The 27,394-nt window shown below is 50.4% G+C and overlaps 1 protein-coding gene and 1 long non-coding RNA gene across 4 annotated transcripts in view; one reads left to right on the top strand and one right to left on the bottom strand.

The window, feature by feature from the left end:
• RIMS4 (regulating synaptic membrane exocytosis 4) overlaps nt 1–27,242 on the bottom strand; it is a 60,735-nt gene extending 33,493 nt beyond the window's left edge. For both annotated transcript variants that reach the window (XM_032419428.1, XM_032419429.1), the window contains exon 1: nt 27,102–27,242. In XM_032419428.1, the coding sequence (XP_032275319.1) occupies nt 27,102–27,198 (97 nt within the window). In that variant the 5' untranslated portion in view covers nt 27,199–27,242. The remainder of the gene's footprint in view (nt 1–27,101) is intronic.
• Nucleotides 22,601–27,394, top strand: part of LOC116641632 — a 14,510-nt gene continuing 9,716 nt past the window's right edge. The window contains exon 1 of one of the 2 annotated variants that reach the window (XR_004301207.1): nt 22,601–26,400. This is a non-coding gene — a long non-coding RNA (uncharacterized LOC116641632). The other variant, XR_004301208.1, reaches the window with a different exon arrangement.

Genomic DNA, 27,394 nt, shown 5'->3' with positions numbered 1-27,394 from the left:
AGAGGATACGAAGGGTGAAGAGGGAGAGGTCATAAAGACACAGAGTGAAATTGATGGGAGCTAGGAAGGCAAAAGGCACATGATAACAATCTGAGAACACTGGAGAGGGAGAGTCTAAAGATTTTGAGAGAATTGAGAGTAAAGTATCTGAATGTGCTTTCTAACTCTAAAGAGTTCTGCCCCTGGAAGGAAATACTATTCTCATTTGTCCGATGAAATATGCGTTTACTGAGCTCATTTCCTATCCCATGCTTTTCCTGGCCTTGGAGAGTAGAAGAAGACTTGTCCTTAAGGAGCTTACAGTTGGTGGAGGGGGAGGGAGAGATAACAGATAAGTAACTGTCATTCATTCAACAAACTCTTACCAAGTGCCTATTCAGTGCCAGGGCCTATGCGGGAGACTCATAATACAGATGAATTAAACCCAGACATTGTTGAAACTCCCAGTCTCTGGGGAGACAGACAAGTAAATGGGCAATTATAACACAAGCTGTTATAATTACAACATACAATAGTTCAAGGACAGAGATATACACACAGTACTATGGGAACTGAGGAGTAATTAATACAGCACTGGAAGTAGAGGCAGTGCTTGGGTTTTAAGAAGAACGATTTCAATACTGAATTATACTTGGTTGCAAATAAAATCATAGCAAGATTTTATCGTAGATGCAAGTGCTACCTTCTGGGAGTTTACAACCGAAAGCCATATTGACAAATACGCAGGGAGAAGGCAAAAAGGCAGAACCAAAACGTCAACTGAGGACAAAGAACTCTGAATGCAGAGTAAATGCATTTGGGGAAGGAGGGGTTCCTACACTTATCAGGGGTGGTCAGGGAAAAGTCATTCACTCTACTCCTGCCAGAGTGGGAAGACTTTCTAGAGGAGAGGCATTTCAGCAATCATTGGAAGGAAGACAATTTACAGTCCCCACAAGTGACTGCCTTTCCCCAGGAAGCCGTTCCCAATAGTTCTTGGGACAAGCCGAGCAAGCTCTGGAAGAAGCTGGGTTGTGGGCAAAAAGGTAGAGATTACAATCCCATCTGGCACTAGGAATCCTCACAACTCACAGCATTCAAGGCTTCCAGAATCTGCCCCAAACCTACACTACTAGTCTTACATCATGAACACACCAGGTGTTCTGTCCACACTGGATTACTCATCATTCACCAAACACAGCCCTCGTACTGCCATCTTCTTAAGAACACAGGCTTGAGAGCCAGAATGACTGGGTGGAGGACTTGCAGCATCCTCCTGCCACTTTCTGAAGAAACGAAAGAAAGTTACTGAACCTCTCTGGGCCTCGGTCCCTTCATAAAATGGAAACAATAGAACCCACTTCTCACTGTTGTAATATTGATCAGCTCTCATTGGGTTATGGTACAGTAACAAACGACGCCCAAATCTCAGTGGCTCACAGATTAAAGGTTTAGTGTTTGCTCACATGAAACATCCCTTCTGAGTTACTTGGGGCTCTATCCCATGAATTCTTCTGGAATCCAGGAGGAAGGAGCAAACCCTATCTGGAACATGCTAATCTCATGGCAGAGGGAAAACAGAAATGATGAAACCACGAGGCAGCTCTTCCAGAAGCTTTTCTCTATGTATATTTAAGCATTTTTAAGAATGTACAAAAGGAGGGGTGCCTGGGTGGCTCAGTCGGTGAAGCATCTGCCTTTGGCTCAGGTATGATCTCAGGGTCCTGGGATCAAGCCCTGCATCGGGCTCCCTGCTCAACGGAGAGCCTGTTTCTCCCTTTCCCTCTTCCTGCCACTCTGCCTACTTGTGCTCTCTCTCTGTCAAATAAAGAAATAAAATCTTTAAAAAAAAAAAAAAAAAAGAATATATAAAAGGATAGATAAGAAATATGTCCCTAAAAAAATGTGAAAAGGCTAAGGGTATAGAGGAGGTGGGGGAGCTCTCCCCGCTGAATGCACACTGCAAAGAGAACCCATCAAGCCACCAAGTGATTTGTTATAACAAGGCAGTGTGTTAGCCTATTTTAGCACTGATTCCCATTAATTGTGAAATAAATCCTCTCATGCCCCGTGCGGGGCTGACCTCAATGACAGAACATATGTAAAGTGACTGCCATGCTAAGTTAAAGGCACTCGGTAAATTATAGGCACTATTCTCAACAATATTCTGAGATGGATACCAGTGTCCCCAATTCCCAGAAACTCTCAGAAAACCAAGACTCTGAGAACTGAAGCAGTTTGCCCAAGGTCCCACAGCAAGTTAGTAGAGGGGCAGAATGCAAAACAAACCTGCCCCAACCACACGAAGAGCTGAGCACAAGTGTTCACAGCAGCATTATTCATAATAGTCAAAAAGTGGAAACAGCCCAAATGTCCATCAACTGATGAACAGTTAAACAAAATGTATTTTATATATATGTGTATATATATGTGTGTATATATATGTGTGTGTATGTATATATGTATTTAGAAGAATGTTATATTATTCCGCCACAACAAGGAATGGAGATCTGATGAATGCTACAACACAGATGAACCTTGAAAACATGCAAAATCAAAGAAGCCACATGAAACATGAAACACCACACAGTCTATGACTATTTATATGAAATGTCCAGAATAGGCAAATCCACAGATAGAAAGATTAGTTGTTTCTAGGGGTAAGGGGAGACAGGAAAGTGAGTACTACTGGGTACAGGATTTCTTTCGGGGTGATGGAAATGTCCTACGATCGGCTGTGGTGATGACTGTACAATGGTGAGTGTGCTAACAACCACTGAGCTGTCCACATCACACAGTGAATTGTATGATCTGTAGTTAGAGCTCTCTTTCTCTTTCTATATGTACCCATTTCCTTTCCCAGGCCCTGCTCTTATCCCCTATTCTACACTGACCCCCACACACAGAGCCAGTAGCATGGGGGTGGGTAAGGCTTCTTCAGGTCAGCGCTGGCCTCCAACAGGGGCAGCAAAGGCCTCAGCTGAGCAAGAGGCCAGCATGGGAGGCCTGTTGCAAAGGCCAGGTGAGGCCTGGGCTGCGCCCTCTGGACCCCGCCGTGCCATCTTCAAAGCACACCCGTACACTCATAACCCCATGAAGGCACACGGATGACGACATGCAGTGGGCACATGGGAGAGAGGAGAAGGAATCTCTTAATCCCAGCCCTACTGGGGTAAGCCTGTTTGTGCCTCCACCTCCTCACTGGCACCTTCCTCAGTCTACACATGGTCAGCTTGCTTCAGAGCCTCAGAAGGACTCAGAAGAATTAACTAGGATCAGCTGAGACCAGTTAGAACCATCTGGAACCACCAGCCCCACAAACCCCACCTTCGATGAGCTGTTCTCAGCACCAGAGGCCGCTGGTAAACCTGGCCTCAAGCTCTGGCTCAGCTCATCCAAATATCATGGCTGCTTAGCATCCAGGCCCCCTCCGCACTGCTCTGCAGAAGGGAAGCTAACCAGGAGCCCACTAGGGCTTTCCAGGCAAGAACGTCCCCCCACACCACGTCTCAGACTCCTCGGATAGAAGTGCTACCCTTTATCTTCCAACAGTTTAAACAAACGCCTCCCTTGATTTGGCCTTAGCAGAGCTACTGAGCATAGCTGGGCCCCATCCTGGCCAAGGAGCCTCAGTTTCCTTCCACTCCTTCAAATGAGGGCAAGGACCATGTCTGCCCTACAGACTTGCAAAGGTGCCTGGCCCTCAGCAGGCACTCCATACACTTCAGGAAACCAAAGGCGGAGCTTCTAAATTCTAGCCCTGAGCTTCCCAAACTTTAATGTGCACATGAATCATCCAGGGATCTGGTTAAAATGCAGACTGGATTCAGTAGCTCCTGGGTGGGGTCTGGAATTCTGCATTTCTATCTCCCAGGCGAGGTCCCTGCTGCTGGTCTGTGGCCCACACTTTGAGTAGCACTTTGGCCCATTCTACTCACTCTTCTTGGATTTCTTCACCTTTCTTGATTGTGCAAGGAGCCTCTTGAGAAGCTGACAAGAGCTCTTCTCTTTTCCTTAGAAAAAAGTACCTGTCAGCACATATACACAGTACGGTGCATAAAATTTTGAGGTTTGCAGTCCAGTGAAAAGCCTTTCTTTTGGACAGACACACTTTAGTTCTCATAAAAAAGCAGATGCAGTAGGGGACAGAGAACAAAAAAAGCCCCAGCAGAGTCAGGACTCCTGGGGTCTGGTTCTAGCTCTACTACAGACTTTCTGCGTGACATCAGACAAGTTTCTACCCCTCTCTGAGCTCAATTTTCCCACCAGGAGGGGGCTGGACTAGATTACAATGATAAATTGGTTTTCTCTTTTTTGCCAACTCTGATAGCTATTGCCTAAAATACTCTTGTGTTAAAAATTCTTAGACTGTGTCTGGACTTGGCAAAAAAGGGTGCTGAGATTGATTGGTGATGCCTGCCATGTGCCCAAGAAAAAGGGGCCTTAATTGATTGGTGATGTCTGCCAAGGTCCCAGGCCTGGAGGCGATGGGCTTCGTGCCTGGAGGCGATGGGCTTCATGCCCATAACAGCCCACTCCCTAGAGTGCCTCCAGCTGTGACATTCCATAGCTCATTTAGTGTCATCCCAGACTGGGGAAAGAGAAGTCCGTGCTTGTCCTCGAGGGGGCAGGAAGGGATAATTCCTTAAGCCGCTGGCTTCTCAAACCTGCCGCCCTGCCACCCCCTTTGAGACACAGTAGCAGAATCCCCGTTCCATGGCAGAGAAGGACAGCATGTCCTTGCACTCCCATCCTTGACTATTTTTAACTCCAAGGACAGAGGCCCAGGCAGAAGCTGAAATACAGAAGGGCTGCGGCGGGCTACTCAGCCTCCTGACGGAGGGGAAGCCACCATCCTCCCATGGTTCCCAAGTTGCTGCATCATTGGCCAAGCGAGAGTCAAAGCAGTCTGCCACGGGACAGGAGAACGTTCCTCCCCTCCCGTGTGAGTGAGGCTGTGCTCCTCCTCGGCGCAGCCACAGACCCTCTGGCAGTCCCTATCCCACCACACCCTGTATGTGCTCACTGATGCATCCTGTACACATATGTGAGCCAGCCTCGGCCAGTGCTGAGGACACATCATGGAGCAAGGCAGATGGGGGCCCTGGTCCACCAGGCCCTTCCAGGATGGGGTGGAAGACAGACCCCAGTGTCGTAGCACAATTCCGCAGTTACAACTGAGGGGACTGCACTGAAGTCACCTCCACATCTGTGAACTCCTCAAAAGCTGGGATGTTTTTCATCTTTCTATCCCCGGAACCGAACACCTAACCTGGCACAGAGGAGGGTTCAGAGAATATTTGTTGAATGAAAGTATTACATAGGAGATATTTTCTGGAGCTTGAGGATCCTACAGGAGCCTACCTCAGACTGAATGAGATCCAATCATTCATTTGCTGACTCACCAAGTATTTTTCTGAGCACCTTCTCTATGTCAGGGCCTGTCCTAGGCACTGGAGCTAGACAGTGCAGGGAATAAAATAAGGGACACAAACAGCCCTCCTGAAGCTCTAATCCGGGAGAGGGAAGGAAACATTGAACCACCCAAATACACAAAGATATAGAGGGTGTTAGAGGGTGATGAGTGGAGGGACGGGTGGTCAGGGAGACCTCATTATAATATGCAGGTAAAGACCTGAAGGAGGGAAAGGAACAAGCCAGATGGATACCTGGAGGCACAGAGCTCCAAGCACACAGACCCTGAGGCAGACATATGTCAGGCCCGTCCGACAAACAAGGAGGCCAGAGCGGCTGGAGCGGAATGAGCACGGGAGAGCGGTACGAGGTGAAGTCTGAGATGATGCAGCAGGTGAAGAAGGGCAGACTTTGGCTTGCATCAGGCCAGGCATGCAGTGGATAGAAACCATGGGTGGTGGTGGTGGTGGTGGAGGTGGTGATGATGATGATGTTAGAAGCAGCCAGCATTCACTGGACAATGATCATATGCCAGGTGCTGGGCTACACAATGAACATGGATTCATTTATTTAATCCCTACAACAACCCATGAAAGAGCCCCTATCTTATCCCCATTTTACAGATGGGGAAGCTGAGGTTCAACAAGATTTATGCAGCTTGGAGGTGGCAAGGCTGGGTCAAAAATGCTGGCAGTCTGGGGCCAGAACCCTCATGTACCGTGCTTCTTTCCCTCCCAGAGTTCTTAAACTTCTTGTCTCCTTTGCAAATCTTCTGAAAGCTGTTTATCTCTATTAAAAAATTCTGGTTTTCTCCAGAAAAAAAAAAAATACAAATGCACAATGACACAACCTACACATAATTTCAAGAGGTTCAAGGTGATAAACCTCTGGCTCTGAAAGTAAGCACTTTTTACACATCTGTAGCAAAAGCAAGAATTGTCAGAGTTGTCCAAAGAGGCAAGAGGAGAACATGGGCTCCTATAAGATCAGCTAAAACTACTTCTACTATTTGTCAAGAGCCTACTGGGAGTGAGTCACTGTAGATTTGTTTTATCTCATTTAAACCTCATTTAAACCCTGTGAGATGATTGTTATGCGCCCTTTACAAATGAGGAAACTGTAGCACAGAGAGGTTAAGTGACTTGCCCAAGACCACACAGCTGGTTTTTGACAGAGCTGGAATCTACCCCAGATCTAGCTGACTCAGACCTCAGTCTCTATGCCGGTCTCCTTCTGATTTCTCCAACTGCACCCCTTCCTAATCCCAGAGCAGGCAAGAAACTTGCTCAAGGTCTCACAGCTCAGCACATACAGAACTGGGTCTAGGGCGGTCCTGCCCAATATAGTGGCCACTACCGACACATGACCACTTAAATTAATCACAATCTTTAATAACGAAGAATGTGGTTCCTCAGTTATACTAACCACACATCAAGTGCTGAAACAGCCGTATGTGGCTAGTGCCTACCCATTCGGGGTAGTACAGATACAGGACATTTCCATCATCACAGAAGCTTCTGTTAGACAGCACTGGTCTACAACTCAGTCTCTTGACTCCTGACCCAGGGCTTTCCCACGGTCAGAGGCTACTAGAAATGAGACTTGCCTGATGAAGTGGATGGAAGGGGAGGCAGGAACAGGGCAGCTGAAATTGTACAAGAAAGCAAGTGAGCTCAGACAAAAGCTCACAGGAGGGAAGCTGAGATCGACCTCTAACATAGCATAAAAGACACGTGAGTCACTGGCTTGGAACCCACCTCGCCAGCAAACACACCTGTATGTCTGATTACAGGGACCCTCTTCTAACTACAAGGCTTCTCCTTTCCTTGTTGATGTCTGTGGTTCCTTACCAGGAGATGGGGTCTTTCACCCAGTGGAGAGAGATCAGGCTGAATGGCAGCCCCCTGGAAGGGAGAACTCAGTGCCCGAAACTCTTGCTCACCTTCCAGGGACAGTGAGGAGGCCAAGAGCAGGCGGGGTTCTGCAGCCAGCCAGGGCCAGCCTTGGACCCAACCAATCCGGTCAGACCTGGACTCAGGGAAGTCATGCTGTGGGCACGGGGCAGTGACTCAGGGTGGAGTGGGGGCTGCACCCACAGCTGCCAGAGCAGATCTGAAGACCCTAACCACACTCAGGCTGCAAACCCAACCCAGCAGAGCCAGCTAGCAGCCAGATCCTACACCTCTCCCCTAGGACTCCTTTATGCCTGCAAGATGCTCAAAGGCACCAGAACTAGATTTTTCCAGTGGAATGCCGTGGAGGAAGAGAATAAAGGACCACACAGCTGTCCCTAAACTGCCCAGCACCAAGGAAATCAGGGGGGCTAAAGTGTGTGTCGGGGATGGGGAGCTTAACCTTGTGCATAATGGTCTCTCCTCCCTCCTTCCTTCCCAGAGGCACTGAAGCAAAAGCCTGCTGAAGGTGGGAGAAAAGATGAGAATTAGCAGAAGACACCAATTAAATTCCCTTCCCATCTCTTATCAACTGAGGAACTCCCCCAACCCTCTGAGCTTCATCTTCTTATCTGTAAAAGGTGCGTGATTTTATCACCTGCTCCAGCAACTTTGAAGGTTCAAATAATATTAACAATACTGATGACGACTGCCAGTGAGTGAGAGCTTTTTCACCACCTAGAGTAGTGCTGGGCACACATCAAGTGCTCAATAAAAACCTCTAAATACTGAATGTAAATGTCTCATGTAATAGTAGTAGCAATAATATAATATTATTATGATTATGAAATCGGTGCCTTACTCCCATCCGGAGCCATATCACCCACTACTCAGTCCTTCCAATGACCCCAATACTATTATTATGTCCATTTAAGGGATGAGGACACTGAGACACAGAGAGGTTCACTGGTTTAAGGACGCAGTCAATAGAGTAGGACAAGAAAAGAGGGAAGGTTTTAATGCAGGTCCCTCCGAATTTAAAATCTATGTGGTTTTTGCCTCTCAAATTAAATAAGTAATTGTGTAGACAACAAAGGGCTGTGCAAATTTGATTTTCAGCATCATTATTATATTAGGATTAATGGTGAAGGTGACTCTGGGCACAAAGGAAGGACTTTCTGCAGTCGAGCTGTCAATGGAAGGAACAGCCCTGAGCGGTTAAGACTGTCCCTCACTGTCATCCAAGGGAGACTGGACAGGGGATCAAGGCAGGTCCCCAGATGGAGACCGGATTGGTATGGCAAATCCTAAGTGTGGTCAAACAGTAGAATCACCTGGGGAGCTTGTGAAGAAATAGATTCCCAGGTCCCACCTGAGAGTTTTAGTTGAATAATCTGGGTTGGAGCTCAGGATCCTGGTGTCAGGTAGAAAAGCATGTGCAGAGCAGGCTGGGAATCACTGGACTAGTGAAATGTTGTGCACCCTCCTTACCCAAGATGATGGGATTCCAGAAGCCATAGGAGCCACCAAAGGAAGCTAGGACGTGCCCTCAAGAAGTATGCAATTGCTGAGTAATAACAAAACCTTGCTCGGTGCCAAGCAGCACACCCGTCACCCCAGAGACCCCTCCTCTCTGGGGCTCCTGTCTCCTCCTGCCCTCTTTCACCTCCAGCATCCCGTCCTTCAGGATGGGGATGCTTTCCCCACTCCCAGAGCTAGGGACCCCTCTTTGGGCTTCCACAATGACAAGGTTTCCATTTGTGGACAACTGTGTCTACATCTAGCCCTGCCACCCCAGGCTGTGACGGGGCTGGTGGCTCGCTCAGATCCGTGTGGCCAGCACCCAGGGCCTGGCCCGGGGTAGGCACTCACTGAACACCTGCCAAGAGGGACTTGTGCTGCTCCGTGAAGGATGGGCAGAGGAGGCAGGGAGGAGAGCCATCGCTGCAGGAAGGAAGTAATCCAGGTCACCAGGTTGGGAGGAAACAGAACCTACAAATTCTCTCTGCCACTGTTCAGAATCGGCCTGCGCTATTTATAGCTCACAAGCCTTCTGCTTCTCGCATTTAAATGCGGGGCCGGGCATGGAATAAAATCCTGGGTAAGTCTGTCAGTTTTCAATTTATTATTTATTTATCTTTTACAAGAACAAGAGTGAAAAGCAGAAACAAAAACGAGCCGCAGCTCTTAGGGTGAGCAGCCTTGTCCTGTCCCTGGGCCTGCTTCGGCCGGGCTGTGGTCTACGGACGGATCACACACAGTTCTAGACCCGATCCTAGAAATCAGAGTGTCCCCGTGGAGATCAGCCTGTGAAGGTCCTTTTAAGGTGATTTTTAAGTAGTGGCTTCAGTTTACAAAACAGTATCACAGCATGACCATGTCTTGGTTTAAACACACATTCCTGCACACACACACACACGCACAACTGGAGAGAAACAGCCCTCGTGGTTAAACATTCTGCTTTTGGATGATAGAATCGGAGTCATTTTTATTTTTTGTGTGCCTTCTCTGCATTTTCTCAAAATCTCCACCATGGGTACACATGGCACAGACTGAGGACGTTGGGCCCAAGGAAATCGGCTCTGCTGTCTGCTGGGTTGGGACCTTGGGTGAATTCGGGAATAGCAACAGGACTGGACAGGACTGAGGACTGTACAAGGTAACCTGCGTGAAATCTTTGCACAGCATCTGGCACATGGTGTGTGCTCGGGAAATGTCAGCTGGTATAACCGTACAAGTGTTTGTGACTAGGGAAAGCACGATATTGTTTTAAGAAGTTACAGCGACAAGCAGTAACTCGACCACTCCCAGCGTAGCAGGAGCCCAGTGAAGGGACCAGGCCACGGCCCAGGAAGCCTGAAGAGGACAAGAGAGTTCTAGTGTCCAAGAAGGGTGGGGGCACGAGAGCCTTTCCCAACCACCCACCTCTTTCCTGGCCCTACCTCCTCCTGATGCACCTACCTCGCCCTCATAAGACATCGATAAACCAAAGGGGGCTCCTCCCTGACTACACAGCCTGATAAACAGCTACTCACACTTCGGGGACACATTCAGCACCCCCGGCTCAATGGGGTCACCCAGTTACCTGCTCTGCTCATCTTTCCTCCTCGGCTGAGGGAGGCCCCCATCCTACCTTCAAGTACCCAGCACACTGGAGCAGGGTCAATAAATATGTTGACTGCATAAACAATGCTTTTAAAAAATGATAAAGGGCTGTGCACAGCAGTGGTTAGGCTAAGAGACTCACATGCCAGGCAGGCCTGTTTGACCTTCCTGCTGAATGACCTTGGGCCAAAGATGAGCCTAGCCTCTCTGAGCCTCAGTTTCCTCATCAGTACAATGGATAGGACAATTCTGCCACCTTCATATGCTGATGTTTCAATAGGATAGTCCAGGAAAAGTGCTCAGAGTACCTAGCATGTATGAAACAAGAATAAACGTTTGCTATCATGAGGATGATTATTAAAAACTAAGATGACTTAATGATTATCTTGGGATCCCAGAGTGTCAGCACTTTCCCTCTGGTCTTGCCCATGGCTCCTCTCTGGTTCAGGTTCAGGGGGCCCTGCGGACTACTGGGCAAGCTGCTACCTGCACAAAGGCACCCGACGGAAGGTGGGCCCGGGGCAGAAATACAGCCTGTCTTCCCGAGCTGGCACTGGAGAAGGGGGGGGGGGCCTTCCTCCGATTCATCCCTCTACAGGTGCCATCTCTTTATTCAGTCCCCCAGGCTCGGTGTGAGAAGTGTTCTCTAATCTGCACAAAGGTCCGTGCAAGCCACGTGTACCACCAATGGGACCATGAGAAGGGCCATCCCTGGGCTGTTCTCACTCTCAGTTCAGAGAAGGACACAAAGGCTGCCCCCCACCCTGCCCCTAATATTGTGGGGCCCAGGGCAAGAGTCCAATGGAGGCCCTCATACTCACTCTAAATATTTAAAAGTTACAAATTAGGCTACTGAATAAAATATGATCTATCCTTCTATTCTGACAAATAGGCCTACATAATGACCTTGAAGGCCAGCACAGGTTCAAATTTAGAATCCAGTGTTCCATGGCTGAATATGGAGTGAAAAGGGAGCCAGTCCTTGGCTGCAGCCTGCCCCTCCCCTTCATTCCCACCCCCTCATATAAAGGGGCCCACTTTGCACATCTGTGTTCTGTCCTCACTTCCACAAGCAGCCACTTTGGAGCCATTTATCGGGACACCAGTGATGGGCACAGTCCACCCTACTCGGGAGGATGGACCTAGGGAAGGGGTCTGGACAGACCCAAGAAGACGACTCAGGGCCCTTTGGACAGAAAACTCCAGGGTCCCACATACCCTGAAGATGAGAGGGGTCCAGGTGGGTATATCCCCTTCATCCACGGATTCCTCACCCAGTGAGGAGGGCCAGAGAGCCGCCCAGGAATGCTGCAGGCCCCAGATCAGGGCCCTTCCAGCCAGGTGTAAGGGCAGTAACACGGCCCACAGCTCCACCAGCAGCCAGGGCTACCACACACCACACAGGTACAAGAAAACTTACCACAGCCTGACGTGGCTCCATTCTTTCCGGGACTGTGGCCTGATTTTTACCAAACTCTTTCAAAAATCAGCAGATTTGCCAACTACTTGGGGGTGAGGAGAACATGAGGCTTTTCTCACCTTTTTTCCCTGGCAAAGCCCAGATTTAGGGGCTTAAATTTCTGGGGCAGTCCCGGGTATCTGTAGGCCCAGTCCTACTCTGAACCCTTTCTGGGCCTGGAGACATACAGACCCTACTCCCAATTCCTGGTCGGGGCTGGGGTTTCAGACAACCTTTCAAGTCCAACCTTTACCTAAAACAGTGGCTTTCCTTTATTTTTTAATTTAATTTTTTTTTAAGACATAGACATTCACCTCTGGAGAGAAATTATGGGTTTCAAGAGTTCTTGACAAAGAGCTTCATTCCAGAAATGTAAAGCCGGCATTTTAAATTTGGTTCTTATTCACTGCTGGGAAGTATCAGAATGAAGATTACAAATTTAATAATGTAACAGGGCAGGAATTGGCCCAGCCTCACCTCCAGGAGAGTAATTTGTTCCTGCCTTCAAACCGGCACTTCCCAGCCTCCCAGCATCACCAGACCAGCCTGGTGACACACTCCTGACTTTTTCGTGTCTTGCGCTCTAGCCCACGCAGCCAGCCCAGACACCAGAAGATCATCATCGCCACGGTCTGAGGATTCAATGCTGGAATGGTCAGACCCATTTGGGGAGAGCTGCTATAACCAAAAGGAGCCATCCCTGGGCCTCTTGGCTCCATTCTTCCCACCTGCAGCCAGAGAAGTCTTTGCAAACTGCAGATTTTGAGTCTGTGGCTTCCCTGTTAATAACCCAACAGGGGCTCAACTGTCCATAAGCTCAAGTCTAGGATTCTTGACTTAAAGATCTAGTATGATCCAGTCCTGATACTTTGCCAACTACATGCTCCCTTCCCTGGGCTTTCAAAACACCATGTGCCCCTTCCCACCACAGGGCCTTTGCAAAGCTACCAGTAATAATATGAGCTAATATTTATAGAGCACTAATTATGTGTCAGGCACTAGGCTAAGGGCTTGACAGGTGTCCTCTCTTTAATTTTCATTCCCACCCTGTGAGGTAGGTGGTAGTGGTTAAGCTCAGATTCTGAAATCACACATCTGGGTTTGAGTCCTGCCTCTGACTCTTACCAGCTGTGTGATCTTGGGCAACATACTTAATCTCTCTGTGCCTGTTTCCTCATCTATAAAACAGGCACAGTGATAGTACCTACCTCACAGAGTGGTTGTGAGGCTTGAATAAATTAATAAAGGTGAATGTCAGAACGTGATGGGTAGTGTGTGTTAATCATCACTAGATTATCCCCACTTTGCAGAGAGAGAAGGAGAAGCAGAATGTGCTTAAATCACATGGTCTAGGTCACATAACTACCAGTGGGAGTGTGGTCTCCACACTCTGAAGCTCTCAATTTTCACCATGACACATCCATTGTAGAAAATTCAGAAAATACAAAAAAAAAAAAAAAAGCACAAAGTAGAAAACAAACACACAGACTGAGAGAATCCAGGATTTGACCTCACAACTGACTCACAACTGACTCCCAGATCTGTCCTCTCAGCATATGGCATCCTGTCTCACTCCCACCTGTGCTTGGCGAACTCATCTACTCATCCCTTAGGTCTCAGCTTAGCTGTCCCCGCCCTCTTCTCCTCCCAACCAGGACAGGTCAGTTCTCCCAGCTCCAGCCTTTCTTGGCACCCTCCACTTGTGTAGCACTCACCACAGTAGTGATCGAATTATTAGTTGTTCTTTGGGTAATCTAATGCCTAACTCCTCCCCCTACCAGACTGTAAACTCCAGGAGACCAGCGAAGACTGGGCATTTCCCGGGTCATCACCACCTAGGACAGGGCCTGGCCCTCAGCGAGGACTAGTGGAAGAAAGGGAGAAGTGGAGGGGGTAGGGAGCATAGGAGGGAGGGAGGGGTTTGGGATTCAGCTCCACCTTTCCCAAGTCAATGCTCCCCAGGTGGGATGCAGACAGGGAATCACACAGTCCTTGACCTGGAGGGCCTCTCAGGGTGGCAGTGGAAACATGACAGAAGCCGCACATTGTATGATCAACTCCATGTGAGAGAAGACAGGTGTGCTTCCTGGAGGCAGCAGCACTGGAGCCCTGGGGCTGGGGGGGGGGGGGGGGGGAGGGCAGGCATCCCAGAAAAGGGAACTGAAGTAGAGGCATGAAGGTAGACAATGCAAACAAAACTGCCAAGAATGGAGGAGCCAATTTTTGCCTGAAAGTAACAAATGGCTGGAAAGCCTGGAAATATGAAATGAAATAATCTGGCCCTAGCCAAAAATGTGTTCATCCTGCCACCTTCTTTCCAGTACACTCTCCAAACACAGCCATGCCCCTGAACTGGCATGAGCGATGCTGGTGGTCCCCTGTCCTGTATCCCTCATCTTTACTACTGTCAGTGACCACTGGTCCGAACTCCTGGTGCTTCCTGGCCTGAGGGCTACCACCTGGTAGCAGGCTGCAAACAACTGCAATAAATACTCCCCAGCCCAGCCCCCATGGCTCTCGACCAATGACTGATAGGAATTGGTGTATAAATACCCCAGCTCCCTCACCCCTAGATGGGACAACCGAGGTACATGTTCTACTCCAGGGTTCTGCAAACTACCACCCATGAGTTAAATTAGCTCACTGCTTACTGTTGTAAATAAAGTTTTATTAGAACACAGCCTCACCCATCCATTTACATATTCTCTGTGGCTGCTTTCGAGCTCCAACTGTGTAACTGAGCAGTGGTAAGAGAGACCTCATGGTCCACAAAGACTAAAATATCCACTGTCTGGCCCTTTACACAATTTCCCAGAAGCCCCCAGCAAGACTCAACTCCACTTGCCCTCAGTTAAGGGCAACTTGGAGGATAACACACTGTTTCCTCACACCATTCCCTGACTCACTTTCTCTAATGCCTCTCCTGCAGTTTCATCCATCACCTTTGTGAACCACACAAACCATGTACAATTGCTGTGACTGTTTTGACCCTTAAAAATGGCAATTTCATGTGGGCCCTCCTAATACTGGTACTCAAAGCCTTGTTTTGGGACCTGCTTCTGCGGGAACCCAAAGCTGGACAGCAGGGTAAGTGTCACTGTGCCCATTTGACAGGCCCTGTATACACATGGCAGAGGTCAGCCCTGGTTTTGGACTCCCCACCCCCCCCCCGGTCAAAGCCTTGCCAAATCCTTGCAGTATTATTAGAACACCTGCAGGGCTACCTGTGGCTTACAGCCATGGACTTGTTCGTCCAAAGAGGAAAGCAAGGCTCAAAGAGGAGAACGACTTGCCCAGGGTCACTCAACTGGCAACCTGGAAGATATGGAGTCTCAAATCCAGGTTTTCTATGACAAAGCCAGGGCTCATTCCACGACAAATCAGCTACCCCTTAAACTTTGCCTTCAGGAAGCTGTGAGGGCCCTTGCCAATTTTCCATGAGGATCAGGTGAGATCAAACAGGCAAAAATGTTCTGTCAAACCCAAAGGGCTTGAACATCAAGAAAGACACCCTTCAAAGAGGCACTTAGAAGCCCACTAAGAAACATGAAATACACAAACACATTCACACACACACACAAAAAATGAAATGCAGTACAGAACGTTGGAAAAGACCACAAGTGTTGGAGGCAGACCCGGATGTGAAGCCCTGTGTTACCCGTCACTAGCTGTGTGACCGTGGCCAAGTCAAGGGCCCATCCAGATACTTGATTCTTCCAGCCCACCTACTACAATGATCACACACACCCTGTGGGACTGTGGAGAGGGTAACCTGAGTTAGAAGTGGAAGTCTCCAGCCCAGCCAGATCCCCTTTGCCAAGCAGGACACCCATCCCATAGCTGCTGGGAGTAGCTGCAGGTCCTGGCTCACAGCAGCCCCTTCTGGGGAGAACTGCTCTTAGATGGGAGCTGACTTGCCCAAAAAGTTATGTCCTGACCTTCAGGACCACCCACAGCCAATGACGGATATGGGAATACAGGCAGCCAGTGAACTCTGCAATGCCATCTGCTTCCCAGAGCTTCCCCCAAATCAGGCTGAGGCCAGCCTGTGGCTGAGGACCCAGCTTTAGCTGCTGCTCTTCCCGCCTGCCGTGCATCCCTCTCATAGCCCCCGCCGAGAGCACCGCATAGCACCTCACCTGCACAAAGAGCCCAGGTCTCAGGCTAAGACAGCAGCGACAAGAGGGGAGAGTTCTTCCCTCTCCGGTATGCTTTTCCACTTGAAGACTCCTGGGAGGAGCCTAAGAGTACTCCTTATGTTCATTCCTCCCGAGCGAGTGGCACCCACCTGATTCCCAACAGGGCCAGGCTTCCCAGTGTGCGGGTCCCTCTCCCAGAACTCATTGCACCCAACAGAGGCTGGGCAAAAGTGGCAGATTCCTGGAGCCAGATGGCTTGGGGATGGGTTGGCCTGGGCCTGGGTGGGCCCCAGAGGTACCTGGTCCAGTCTTGGTGTTGGGCCCGGGGAAGATGAAAAGATGTTTCTTGAGACATTTGCTGAGGAACTAATTCATTTCCATTACAGGCCCCAATGAGTGACACATCCTCCCACCCACTCCCCAGGTGACTCCAGGTAGCATTTCCCAGGGACACCAAGCGCTAGAGATGCAGGGTGAGGACTTAAAGCTTCAGGCACAGATAGGGTCCAAGGTGGTCACTTGGGGTACCTCACGGGAGAGGAAAAGGCCCTGGCTGGGAAATACAGAAACATCAGTTCTATTCCTGGCTTTGCCACAGACCTGCTGTGGGCCTTTGGGCAAGCCATGAGATCCCTCCCTGGGCCTCGAATGAAGATGAGCAGATGACCTCAGAGAGGCTCCCAGCTTGGAGGCTCTAAGACAGTAAGAGCTAACACTCTTGAAGACTTTCACTGTGTGTGGGCTCTCTACAAAGCACTTTACAAGTATTTACTCATTTAATCCTCATGATACCTTCAGGGCAGGGAGGGGTTTTTATTAACCCATTTTTATAGTCATGGAAACTGAGGCTCAGAGAAGTTAGCTGACTTGCTCAAGGACACACAGCCACTAAGCAGCAAAGCCAGTATTCACACCCAGGCCATCTGGCTGCGGAGTCTGTGCCATAAGCATCACCAAGCTATACCACCTAGTCTAATCTGACTACTCTCAAACCTTCACAGTGCCTGGCACAGAGCTAAACACCACCGTAAGTGCCTAACAAGAATGTGGTAACTGGAAAATAAAGAGAAAGCTGGCAGCCTAAAAGACCACGAAGGTGCTGGGAGTGGGCCTGGGTGACTGAGGTGGGGGGGAGACAGATGCTTCCTTGGGTGTCCACAGGTGCCATCTGGCCTGTTTACTGTAACATTTCATCAGGAACAGCAGGAAGAGGTGGAAACAGCATGTGTCGCGGGGAGCAGACAGGGGTGTCAGAAGACGGAGGTGCCTGGGACACTTTGCACTAGATATTTTTCATGCTTTTAAAATGCTACACCATCTGCATTTATTACCTACTCCAAATAGCACTTAATCTTTTCAGAAGTATTCAATGGCCAGTCAGCCAAGGACCAGCCAGAGAGAAACTGCTCTGGGGGTAAAAATGACCAGAGAAGAGCTGTAGCTGAGTGGGGGAGGCATCCAAAGGAAGAGATGGGGGACCTGGACAAGTGTCCTCTGTTTTCTGGGAGACTCTGGTTGTGTGTAATAAACAAGCCCCCTAGACCTTCACTCTGCAGGTGGGAATTCTGAGGCCCAAAGGACAAAGGGAAGTGGCCAGAGGAGACCCTGAAATTCAGCGGCTGAACGGAGACCCCTTCTGACTCCTCATGCAGCCTCTCGGCCTCCACTCGGCACACAGCCAACCAGACCAGAGCCACGAGTCCCGAGCCCATGTGTGCATTCCCACCATCCTGCCTGTCCTGCACCTGGGCAGTTGACTCTAGCAGCTTCCCCTTCCTGGATGCCCTATGGGTAGTAGACACATTATCTCTAATTCTCACAAGGTGGGAGTTATTCACCCCATTTTGCAAAGGATGAGGCTGAGCAGAACAGTTACATATCACAGTCAAGAGACTCAGCCAGGGGAGGGGCGCCTGGGTGGCTCAGTCCGTTAAGTGGTTAAGTGTCTGCCTTCGGCTCAGGTCATGATCTCAGGGTCCTGGAATCAAGCTCTGTGGTGGGCTCCCTGCTCAGCAGGGAGTCTCCCTCTCCCTCTGCCCTTCCCCTCCCCCCACTCCTGCTCTCTCTTTCTCTCTGTCAAATAAATAAAATCTTAAAAAAAAAAAAAAAAAAAACAGAGAGCCTCAGCCAGTACATGGCAGAGACTCAAACCCAAAACCCATGTTCTTTTATGACCCTGAGCCACCCCTCTTGGAGTGTTTCCCATCAGTTTAAGACAAGTCCCACCTGGAAACTATTTGTAAATGCCCTTGTCTTCAGACTCAGAGTTTCATGGGACTGGGTGGGAATCTTATCACATCATAAAGTTTGCCCCCCTGCCGTCCCCCACCGGCCTCCAACCTGAGCTAAATTTCAAACCTTCCCTAGAAAATTACCAGCGACCCTTTTCTTAGAAACATCTAAATTAACTGACTCAGTAAATTCCCTTGGTAGCATTTCCCAGCATTTTGCCCCTTTACATTGATGATTCCTTTGATTTACTTCTTCCCAGCAGAGGCTTGTCCTCAAATGAACCTCCTGGTTTTAAGACATAGCCCTGCCTTTCTCCAATTCAGGAAAGGGACTGTGTCCTGTTCCCTTTGGTAAAGGTGCTAGACTTGAACCCCTCAGACTCCCCAGAACTGTCTGAGTCTGTTATCCCACAAAAGGATATTAAGGCCTGATGTGTTATTCATGTCGACTCATTTATCATTTATATAGATGACTTCCAAAAGGATTTATGGGGTCCCACACATTAAACCCAGTACAAAGCAGGGCAGCATCGGAGGCTCATTTGATCTAAGACCATGTGCTGGAGACAGGAACACCGGAAGACTATTCCTAGCTCCTGAATTTGGTACCCAATGTCCCAGCATCTAAGACACAGGTAGCCAGGAGACACCCTAAGTCAAGAAGAACCCTTCATTTCTCTCCAGCTTTCTTCCCTAACCCAGCGGTTCTCAAGGTAGGGTCGCTGGACCAGCAGCATTGGTATCAGCACCACCTGGGGCTTGTTAGAAATAAGATGCTCAGCTTCTACTCCAAACTGAATGAGACACGCTGGGGTGGCACCCAGCAATCCATGTTTTTCACAAGCCCCTTAGGTGATTCTGACGCACTGAAACTGACGGGAACAAACACAACAGCAGCAACTACCCCTAACTGAGCAACTACTACGTGCTCAGCATGGAACACACAATCTCATTCATCCCCGTAACCAAGGAAATCTCCATCCCGCGTGCCCTGCTCTGGACTAGGTGAGTTCTGTGCATCACATCATGTATTCCTCAAAATAACCCTTTGAAGAGTGCCTCCCCCGTTTTAGAGATGAGGAAATTGAGCCCCAGAGAGTTGAAGCCACTTGCCCAAAGTCACACAACTCAGAAGTGGCAGAAGCAGGATGAGAATTCAGGTCTGTCGGATTCCAAAGCCATGTTCTTTCTGTCCCACAACAGAAGCTCCCTGAGGTCTTTCACAGCTACATCAGCCTAGGGAACTATAAAGCTGGGTCAGGTGAGATTCAAGGAGGGGAGGTGGGGGCGCCTGGGTGGCTCAGTCGTTAAGCAGCTGTCTTTGGCTCAAGTCATGATCCTGGGATCGAGCCCCACATCAGGCTCCCTGCTCAGCGGGAAGCCTGCTTCTCCCTCTCCCACACCCCCTGCTTGTGTTCCTGCTCTCCCTATCTCTCTCTGTCAAATAAATAAATAAAATCTTTAAAAAAAAAAGAAAAAAAGGAGAGGTGGGCAGGCAGAGGGGCGGGGCAGAAAGAGCCCTGCCCAGGCTACAACGTGAAAGGAAGCCACATGATGCATTTAAAAGGCACAACCATCTATATCTAAGGAACAAAAAAGACAGGGTTTCAGGAAGCATGAGTTCTCAGCCTCTTTCTGACTTCACACAGGTGGGGGGGCCTTTTCTCTTCCCAGTTTGGACCTTGGTTTCCCCATCTCATACTCCTTATTGTCTGCAAGGTTGAGTGATCTGTCTCCAGCCTACGTCTCTGACCTTGTCTCCCCTCACCCATTCTCTCTAAACACACTGGTCTGCGTTCTGTTCCATAAACACCCAAACTCACACTGACCTCAGGGCTTTTGCACCAACAGTTGCCTCTGCCCAGATCACTCTAACCCCTCATATTCCCACTGCTGGCTCTTTGTCATTTAGGCCTCAACTCAAATGTCACCTCCTCAGTGAGCCTTCCCTGACTACTTTACCTATTGTTATCTGCTATCCCATCAGTTTTATTTCCATTTCACTTAACACCATCTGAAATTACTGAAATTACTTATTTTTTAATTGCTTCCCTGTTTATTGTCTGCCTCTCGCACCACAGAACATAACTCCATGAGCGCAGAGACCATGTCTGCCTTGTTCCCCAATATATCCTCAGCACCTAGAATACTGTTCGGCCCTAAGCAGCCAATTAAATATTAGTTGAGCAAGTAAATAGCAAAGAAGAAAACCTGGACTCAGAGGCCAGAGCCCTGGATCCTTAACATGTGACCTTGGCAAACCACTCTGCCTCTCTGAGCCTCAGTTTCCCTCCTTGCCTAGTGAGGGGAATGGACTAGATCTTCTCCAAGGGTCCTTCAAAGACTGCCAGTCTTGGGAAGCCAGGCCTGGAACCCGCCCAGTCAGTCCGTCCAGAAGAGGCGGCTGGCTAGGGTCCCCGCTGCAGCTGCCCCCTCCTCACCCCCACCCGTGTCCCTGCCCAGGCACGTAGTCATCTCACTCCCCCATGGCAGAAACTGTTAATGAAGTGCGCACTGCTAAATGCAGTTACAATTACGGGGGCTAAGAATAAGGCGCTGACATCAGCCACGTCAGTTTCCGAGTGAATCAGAAAGGGAGGAGGGAGGAAGGAGAAAATGAGAGGGGGGATGGCGCTCTGAAGCTGTCAAGTGGAAATAGCACAGCGTTAAATATAATCCAGCACTGGCCTACATCGGTCTGGAGAGGCAGGTGATGGCTCGGCCCCCAGGGCCAGGGCAGACAACTGGATTCTTCAAGGAGGCCAGGCAGCCCCGTGATGGGGATCATCCAGGAAATGATGGACAGATAGGCAATCCAGCGGGCTGGGGAGGATTGTAGTGGGATGGTGGACCCTGGAGGGGCACGTGTGGATCTGAACAGGACCCCACACCCCAGCCTCTGTCACTTGCTGTTTTGTTAGCACAAGCACAGCCCCCAGGGCGTACATAGCCCTCTCCCACCTGCAATCTCGTCTCATGCCAAGAGGCAGAGGGTGGCCTCTGGAGCCAAACACACCTCAGTCTGAATCACCACTGTGCAACCCAAGCAAGTCACTAAATGACTCCAAGCTGCCTGGCTCTTCCTCGTCAGCAAAATGGGTACATCTGCAACAGTAGCTATCCCTTCTGGTTGCTATAGGATTCAGTAAGATCATGGAAAGCACAGAGCACAGCCAAGCAAAACTTTCAATCATTTTATTTTTACCATCCTGAGAGATGCTCAGACAAGGATAATTAACCCTTTTTTCCAGAAGAGGAAACTGAGGCCGGGGAAGGTTAAAGGCCCTGCCTGAGGCCCCAGAGCCACAGTGGAGTCCAGTCCCAGCCCCACGGAGTAAACTGGTGGGGGAGAGAGGCGAATGCAATGCGCCTGGACTGGAGCTGGGGGGACCTGGAGCACTGACAGTAAGACGGTGGGATTGTGAGTAGGCCTGGAGGGGATGGGGGGCACAGATTACAGTGCAGGACGTGTATGCACCCTTGTGAACACATTCTCCAAAACTGGCACCTTTCCAACAATTCTTAAAAGAAATGCTGAAAGGATGGTTGTTAAGGCCGTAATGAAAAGACGTTAGAGGAGGCAAAGTAAAAGGCCCAGAGCCTGGAGAGCAGGTCAGCTGACTCGGAGGCGCGCTCACACTCCAGCTCTCCTCCACACCTCCGCCCCGCCCTCACTCAGCCTGCCTGGAGAACTGGCTCAGCCTTGGGGCCCAGGTGGGTGGGGAGGGAGCCAGAGCACCACCCTCCGAGTGAGCCGAGGCGCAGGGAGCCCTCCTTCCCGCCTCCCACCCAACGGAACCAGACGGCCTTCCTGCCACTGCAAACTCCAGGAAGCTGGAGCCAGGAGTCTGGCTGCCTGGGGACAGGGAAGAGGGGGTGCCAGAGGGAGAGGGATTTCAGGAAAGAGCTCTAAAGGCATCGAGGCAGATCTGCAGGGCAGTGCTCTGGGTAGTGAAGGAAGGGCTGAATCCCCATGCACCCGATTTTTCTGAGATGCTTCTTTCAGGATAATTTGATTCAGATAAAGTAGTTTGGGTCCATACTCTCACCCCACTCCGTGACATGAACCAGGGGAACACTGGTGCAATTCTTTACCATGCCTCAGCTACCCAAATTTAGAAGAGTTCTGCCTAACTCCCAAAACGAAAGGAGATGACAGCACTTGGCGGTAAATTAGGGGAGCGGACCGGGGGGCGGGGGCGCAGGAAGTGGCCTGCCCTAGAAAAGAGGGTGGGAATGGGAAAACCTCAGCCACACACTTCAAGTGGACCTGATCCCAAAGGATACTTTAAGGCCTCTCCCTCACCATTCCTCCTTATCCACTCAGCCCTAGCCCCCCCTCTGGGGCTGAAGTACTCCGTTCCCACCCACCCTCTTAGCGGGAAGGGGTGGGACAGCATGACATTTTGTTTCTCAGAAAAAGCTCAGGTCAAATTTCAAGGACAAAAGTTAGCACTTGGTCTGGGAAAGAAAACTCTGCCAAATGGAGTAAATTGGGGGTGGGGAGGGAGGTCCAGTGCTGTCGTTCCAGGTGCCTCGGGTGCAGGCAAGAATTAGAGCTCTAATTCCCCCTGCCGGGATCTGTCTGGCAAGATACAGGCACCTCCACCCCACAATCCAGGAGAAGAAACTCAGACAACCCCTCCATTTCCCTCTGTCCAAAAACAGAGGGAGTGGGCTTTGATACTAGTCTGTGGGATCCATCCACCATGCCGCCCCACCCACCAGATTTGGCCTGAGCAGAAGAGGGCGGTGCAGCGAGGGCTCTGCAGCCCAGAGATGTGGCCCTAACCACTCAGAGAGGGACCGGTAGCCAGCCTGGTGTTGCCATGGCAACTTCCTCCTGTGCGGGGATCGAAGCATCCTATGGGCAAATCAGAGCTGGCTGCTCCAGCTTCTCCGCCCTTCTCCCAGACCAGGGACACCATCCTCAATTCCAGACCCTGATGCTAACAACCCCCTTTGGCATTTGTTGGAAAGTGGAGGCACCCTTGCTCCCCAGCCGTGCCCCAGTGCACAGTAGCAGGGCTAGGACTATAGATGTGATGAAAATTAACTGTTCAGGAAGAATAGGGAAACAGGGAGTTGGACTGCTCTCCACCCTCTTGTTCCACATGCAAGCCCCCCAAATCCCCATCTTTAAACCACCGCCAAAAAAGAGCACCCAACGGTGCCTTAATAGCTACAACAATGCAACAAAATTAGCTTATAAAAATTATAAAAGCCAACATTCTGAGAATCCCTCAGATTCTTTTTCACAGTCATGCTCAAAAACAAATCTTATTTGATAAATTAGATAATAGCTAACAGGTATTGGGAGCCTACCTGGTGCCAGATACAGTACTAAGCCCTTTGCAGATCACAAACAATATAATAATCAAAAGCATGTACGTTTCAGTCAGATTGCTCAAGTTCAAATCCTAATTCCCTCACTTCCTGGCTGAGTGACCTTGAACAAATACTCTCTGTGCCTCAATTTTCTTATCTGAAAATGGGGATGTTAAATGTTAATTTTATAGGGTTGCTATGAGGAAAGAATTAAAATAATATATTTAAAGTACCTAGGAGGATGCCTTTCGAAAGGTAATCATTTTTAAAATGTTGACCCTATGCGGTCCATGCTATTATTTTCTTCCTCATCCACATGAAAAAGCTGAGGTCATGTACCTAACTCCCCAATTACAAACCCAGTGCCAGCAAGACTGAGCAATGATGACACCTACACAATAATGCCCCCAGGTCCTGTCTCTCTAAAGCCCCAGCATCTTTGGAAAAGGGACAAAAGCAGCATAACAAATGAGTCCAGAGTGCAAAGAGAAGGAAGGTGCTCCTTGGGAGGAATTCTAGGATCCTACAATGACCAGCATCCTGAGCCTCAGGGTGGCTAGAACAGGGTGGGAGGAAGGAGCAGCTTCCTATGCCCACAAAACGTCCAAGGCTCCCAAGCCCGATACAGGAAAGTACTCTGGCCCAGTTAAGACTAATGAGATAGCCTTCTCCTCACACAGTTTCTCAGGAAACCAGCTGAAGGGGCAGGTAAAGCCCACACAGGGCTCTGGCTCCACCTGGGTGATGGACAAGATGCATTCCACAGGCTTTGGAAGCAGCATCAAAGAGGAGGCACCTAGATGAGCCAGAAGCCATCGGGGACACACCTCTGAGCCATCAGACAGCCTGGCATTAACGGGCCAGGGGAGGGATCAGGGAAGAGGAAGGTGGAGCGAAGCCAGGTCTAGTAGCCCTCCTACAGATGCAGTCTCCGTCCAGTATGTGACAGATCATTCAAACTGCTTTTAGAAATTAGTTCAGCAAGGTGCTGTAGTGCTGTTCTAAAAGAATAAATCCGAAAGGCTTTTTTTTTAGGAGAAAATTAATGACTTTGAGAAGAACAAGAGAAATTAAGCACCAAGACAATGTTTCCTACTTCCGATTTTTACCAGACACTCATTAGTCTCCCGGAAATAAAACTTGACTATCTCCCTCCCCCTCCCAAACTCGAAGCATCCCTTAAGATGAGCAGACAATGAGCACAAGATGCCCAAACCAAACTCTTGGCTGTCAGCCGTTCCCTGGGGCCCCCTCACCTGGGAACTATTTTCCACACAGTCAGATTTGGCTTTTCAAAAAAATCCTCTTTTAGACAGAAGGCTAGTAGTTTACTGGAAAACGAACCAGAAAACTGATTTTAGTCTCAGCTCTGTGCCTACCTCATTGGGTGACCTTGGGTTACACACACACACACACACACACACACATGCACACACACTCATCCATTTGAGGGCAAAAAGGGGTTGGACAGGATGATTTCTAGGTCTCTTCCAAGTGCAAAACAAGAATTGGAAGAAACTTGCTGGAAAAAACATCAGGTGGATCTTTTTAAAAAATCTCTACTATTACGTGAAGTTCTCTATTCTGACTTCAGTGAAATCAGAGCAAGTTGCCTGCAACCAGCAATGATAACCAAGGCATCGGATCCAGGACATGGAGCATGACTTAGGAGAAAAAAACCTAACTGTCCCTGCTCCTACAAACCCATGCTCCTGCCCCACCCACCTCTTGAGACCCAAGTGGCCTGCTGAACTTCAAGGGAGTCCCTGACCATTAGGCGAAGAGTGGAAGAGTCAGCTCACCTACGCTGGTGGGGGTCCCTCTCCCAGCCCTCATTGCTAACCTGATTTTCTCCAGTGGAGGCCACTGTGTTAGACAGCCTCTCCATTCCTCCTCATCTTGCCCTGTCCAGCATAACGACCTCCCTCAGCTACATCAAGGGGGAAGCTCTTGATGCTCTGAGCCTCACTTACTTTTTCCATAAAATGGTGATTCTGTAAAATGGCTCTGCAATAACCATCTTTACCCCACCCCCAACTCTAGATCTGTCAGGAGTCTGCCTCATGCACCCCCTCATTCATTCACTTAGCTAACAAATTCTTCTGGAGAACCTTTTCCCCACCTGCCTGCAAGACGTGAGCACCCATTACCCACTGCTCCATCCCATGTCTCACCAGATAACTTGGAGACCAGACGAGGGTCCCTGCAGGCAAGGAGTCTTAAGCAGGACCCATAAACTCCCTAAAACTGCAGACAAAATTTTGAGGATGGCCCATATGTGTATTTTTTTAAGAGACAGTCCACATTTTCATCAGGTTCTCAAAAGTGTCCATGAAGCCATTTTGCTCCTCCCCACCACAAACACCCCTCTCCTTTTTGTCCTCTCACTGAACTCAAATACTCTCAGATGTTCAGCTTCTGTTACATCAGATTTTCAGAAAACACTTTTAACTGCATCCTGTGTCTGAGGCACTGTCATCCCATTTTACAGATGAGGATTCGAGGCTACCGGTGACATGACTTGCCCAAGGTCACAGCTAATAAGTAGAGAAGCAAGACTGGAACCTGATTCTGACTCCCAATTTGGCACTCTCTGGGGAACTCTCACCCAAACCCTCTAACTACCCCACCTGTTGGTGGATTGGCTTCCTCACCGCAGAAACATATCTGGAGCCCTCATGTTCCCCCTGCCTGGTCCCAGGGCCCCAAAGGGCAGGTTTCCCTACATTTCCCCGCCCCTCGGGCTCTGGCTGAGGCTGCGCGCAGGCCCGGGAGCGCGAGGTTCGGGCCGCTAGATGGTGGCCGGGTTCAGCCCACCCAGAAGGGCTACTCCAGGGACAAGAGCACCCAAGGTCCGGGCACATTCCGGGGGGGGGGGGGGGGGCGGCCCCGCCCCACGCCTCCCTCCGGGACCAGCGGAGAGGAGAGGGGAGGAAAGGCCGCACCCGGCCAGTTTCCCCGCGGTCCGCCCCAGTCTAATAGGAACCAGGAGTCTGGAGCCCCAGCCTCTGGGGGGAAGGGGAGGAGAGCCAAATGAGGACGCTCAAGGCCTTGGGCGCAGGGCGGGGGTCTTGGGCAGGGAGCCTCTGGATGCAGGCAAGACAAAGATGGAGAGGTAAGGTCTGCGCTCCACCTCCAACGGCCGGGGGCGCGTCGGAGCCCCAGGGGTGAGGCAGCCAAAGCCCCGGGGCTCGAGGTGTGGGCACGACAGGAGGGAGGCTCAGGGAGGGTGGCAGGTCGGATCCAGGGACAAGACAGAGGGCATCCAATAGGCTCAGGTGAGTAAACAGAGCTGGTCCAGACGACCCTAAGGGCCCACCTGCGGGAAAGGGGTGAATGCAGAGGAGCTAGGGGTCCCTGGGGGCGGCTGGAGGCTACAAGGCGCCGCATGCTCTAGACCTTGGGGCCCCGTGGGTGGGGGCGTATCCCGAGCAGGGCTGGCGGTAGGGAGGAGAGAGTGGCCCCCTCTCGGGGCGCACCGGGTTGGGCAGGGGGCCTCCGGCCCTGACTCACGGGACCCCACCCCGGGGATGGGGGCGGGCCGCGCGCTTACCCGCGTCCTCGTCGTCGAAGGAGTTCATGCACGGGAAGTAGATGGCGAGCGCCTCGAAGGAGGCGGACAGGCTGAGGCGGCTCTGCGAGCGCTCCATGCCCGCGCCGGCCCCGGGCGCCTCGGCCGCGGCGGCGGCGGCGGCGGCGGGCGGCTTGGGCAGCTTGGCCGCCCCATTCTTGACGCGGAGTACGGCGCGCGGCGTGGTGGCGGCGGCCCGGGGCTAGGCCGGGGCTCCGCGGCGGGGCTGGCGGGCGCGGCGGGGCCGACGGCCGGCGGGCTGGCCGGGAGCTGGC

Source organism: Phoca vitulina, unplaced genomic scaffold (assembly GCF_004348235.1).
Source record: "Phoca vitulina isolate PV1807 unplaced genomic scaffold, GSC_HSeal_1.0 scaffold22, whole genome shotgun sequence".
NCBI lineage: Eukaryota > Metazoa > Chordata > Mammalia > Carnivora > Phocidae > Phoca > Phoca vitulina.
This window is presented reverse-complemented; position numbering and strand designations above follow the sequence as displayed.